The sequence below is a fragment of the Crocuta crocuta genome, unplaced genomic scaffold (genome assembly GCF_008692635.1).
Source record: "Crocuta crocuta isolate KB4526 unplaced genomic scaffold, BGI_CrCroc_1.0 scaffold943, whole genome shotgun sequence".
Classification (NCBI taxonomy): Eukaryota; Metazoa; Chordata; class Mammalia; order Carnivora; family Hyaenidae; genus Crocuta; species Crocuta crocuta.
This window is the reverse complement of record NW_027528208.1, coordinates 922,907-924,633: the sequence shown is the minus strand read 5'-3', so window position 1 is coordinate 924,633 and position 1,727 is coordinate 922,907. Positions and strand designations below refer to the sequence as shown.

Below are 1,727 nucleotides of genomic sequence, written 5' to 3'. Positions count from 1 at the left end.
ATAGAGCTCTATTGTGGCATATAATAATAGGTACTCTATATAAATTAAATTAAAAATAAAGCTCCAGCAGGTTGCACAGGTTGGCTGTTAATAAATATATCTCTGGGTAATTGTGCCCCAAGACCAGCTCATGACCACTCTCCCTCATCCAGAGAATTATACAAAAATAAATACAGGCTTGGGGGAGGGAGGGCGGAGGGAGGACATGCCCAGTTCCTTTCTGAAAGTCATCCCACACCATCCACCATGCCCTGTTCCCCTCCTCAGGGAGCCCTATGCTGACAAGACCTCGGGGATAGGAAGGTCTCTCTCCAGTCGAGCATCCTCAGAAGCAAAAGATCTCTCACTACACAGGCCACATGTCCCATCTGAAGCCCCTAGGGGTGGTGCAGGGACTGCCTCTCCCCAGATCCCAGAGAGAGGGAAGCCTGCTATTGCTGCTCTCTAAAAGCAGCTCCTACGAGAACCAGGCCAGAGAGAGGCACAGCGCAAGCACCAGGAGGGACATACCACTGTTCAGAGCCACAGGGACGACCACCAATCCAGCCAGGACCCCCAGAGTCTGGGTCAAGGGACCCCAGAGCTGGGGAGGCAATACACACACACATTCTGCAGGGGCTGCTAAGGTGGGAGACCTCTTTGGGGGCTCAAGGCTTGGGCCTGAACCCTCTTCATCCTGGGAGCTCACATGGGGCCTGGCCAGGCTGGAAGGACAGACTTCAGTCCCCGAAAGACCAAGAAGGGTGAGACTTTGCCCCCGTAGGGCTGGAGCAACTGGCTCCTTGCCAGATATAGGAACCAAGCTGTCTGACCACTCAGTGGTAAACTCCTTCCGGCCTTCTTCCCCCCCCAGGGACCTGGTCACTCCAGCTGTCACCTTATTCATGTGCAAAGAATCAGTGTCCTTGTACAACCCCTTTTCTGGAGCCCCAGAAAACTGACCCTCTGTACCTAGAACCACGGGGCTGTCACATTCCGAGCGCTCTGCCCACGGGAGCCACACATCTCCCATAGTGGCTACCACAGAATGGGCCCCAGAGAGGATTTCCGGAGGCGATTCCTTGGGGGTATCCCCTTCTGGACTGGAGGGTATAATGGAGAGCCCCTCTTCACCCTCCCCCTCCTCATCAGGGTCCTCAGTGTCCTTGATAAGCTCCACACCACGCCCCAGACGCGCATAGTGCAGTGTGATCTCCTCAGCCAGGGCACTGTTCAGAGCCCGCTCAGGGCCAGGCCACTTTAAGATCAGGTCGCGGTCCGTGAGTATGCCCAGGGGATGGCTGGGGGACACCCCCCCATCTGTGGGGCCCTCCCCACCACCTCCTATCCCACCTGCAGCCACGGCAGCCCGCAGGCGGCTCAGGTGAGACAGGTAGAGCTGCTCCAGCTCCTGGTCAATGGTGTCCTCACCAAGCAGCTCCTCCAACCCACTCATGACCTCCAGACCCCCAGGGGGTTCATCCATAATAGCCCCCACCATGTAGTCCTTTCGGCCCCCTCCATTCTCGCTTGATACTTCCCACGTGGCCTCCACCTGTTGCTGGCTGGGTTCCAGGAGAGGCCCAGCTGCCCCCTCGCTTGCATCGGGCCCCGAGGCCTGGTCCCTGGGGGAGCCACCCAGGCCAGAGTGAGAGGAAGAGGGGAGAATCCTGATGACCGGTGCCTGGGGGATCTCTGTGAAAGCCACGGGCGGATTGCTTCTGGGGATGTCACCTTCCTCTGGGGGA

General features: G+C 57.8%; 1 protein-coding gene across 1 annotated transcript in view; it reads right to left on the bottom strand.

Annotated features, from left to right (window-relative positions):
• Positions 1-19: 19 nt before the first annotated feature.
• Positions 20-1,727, bottom strand: part of PPP1R3F (protein phosphatase 1 regulatory subunit 3F) — a 17,782-nt gene continuing 16,074 nt past the window's right edge. Inside the window, exon 5 of the mRNA XM_077752993.1 lies at positions 20-1,727. This exon is cut by the window's right edge and continues 9 nt beyond it. Within this exon, the coding sequence (XP_077609119.1) occupies positions 458-1,727 (1,270 nt within the window). The 3' untranslated portion in view covers positions 20-457.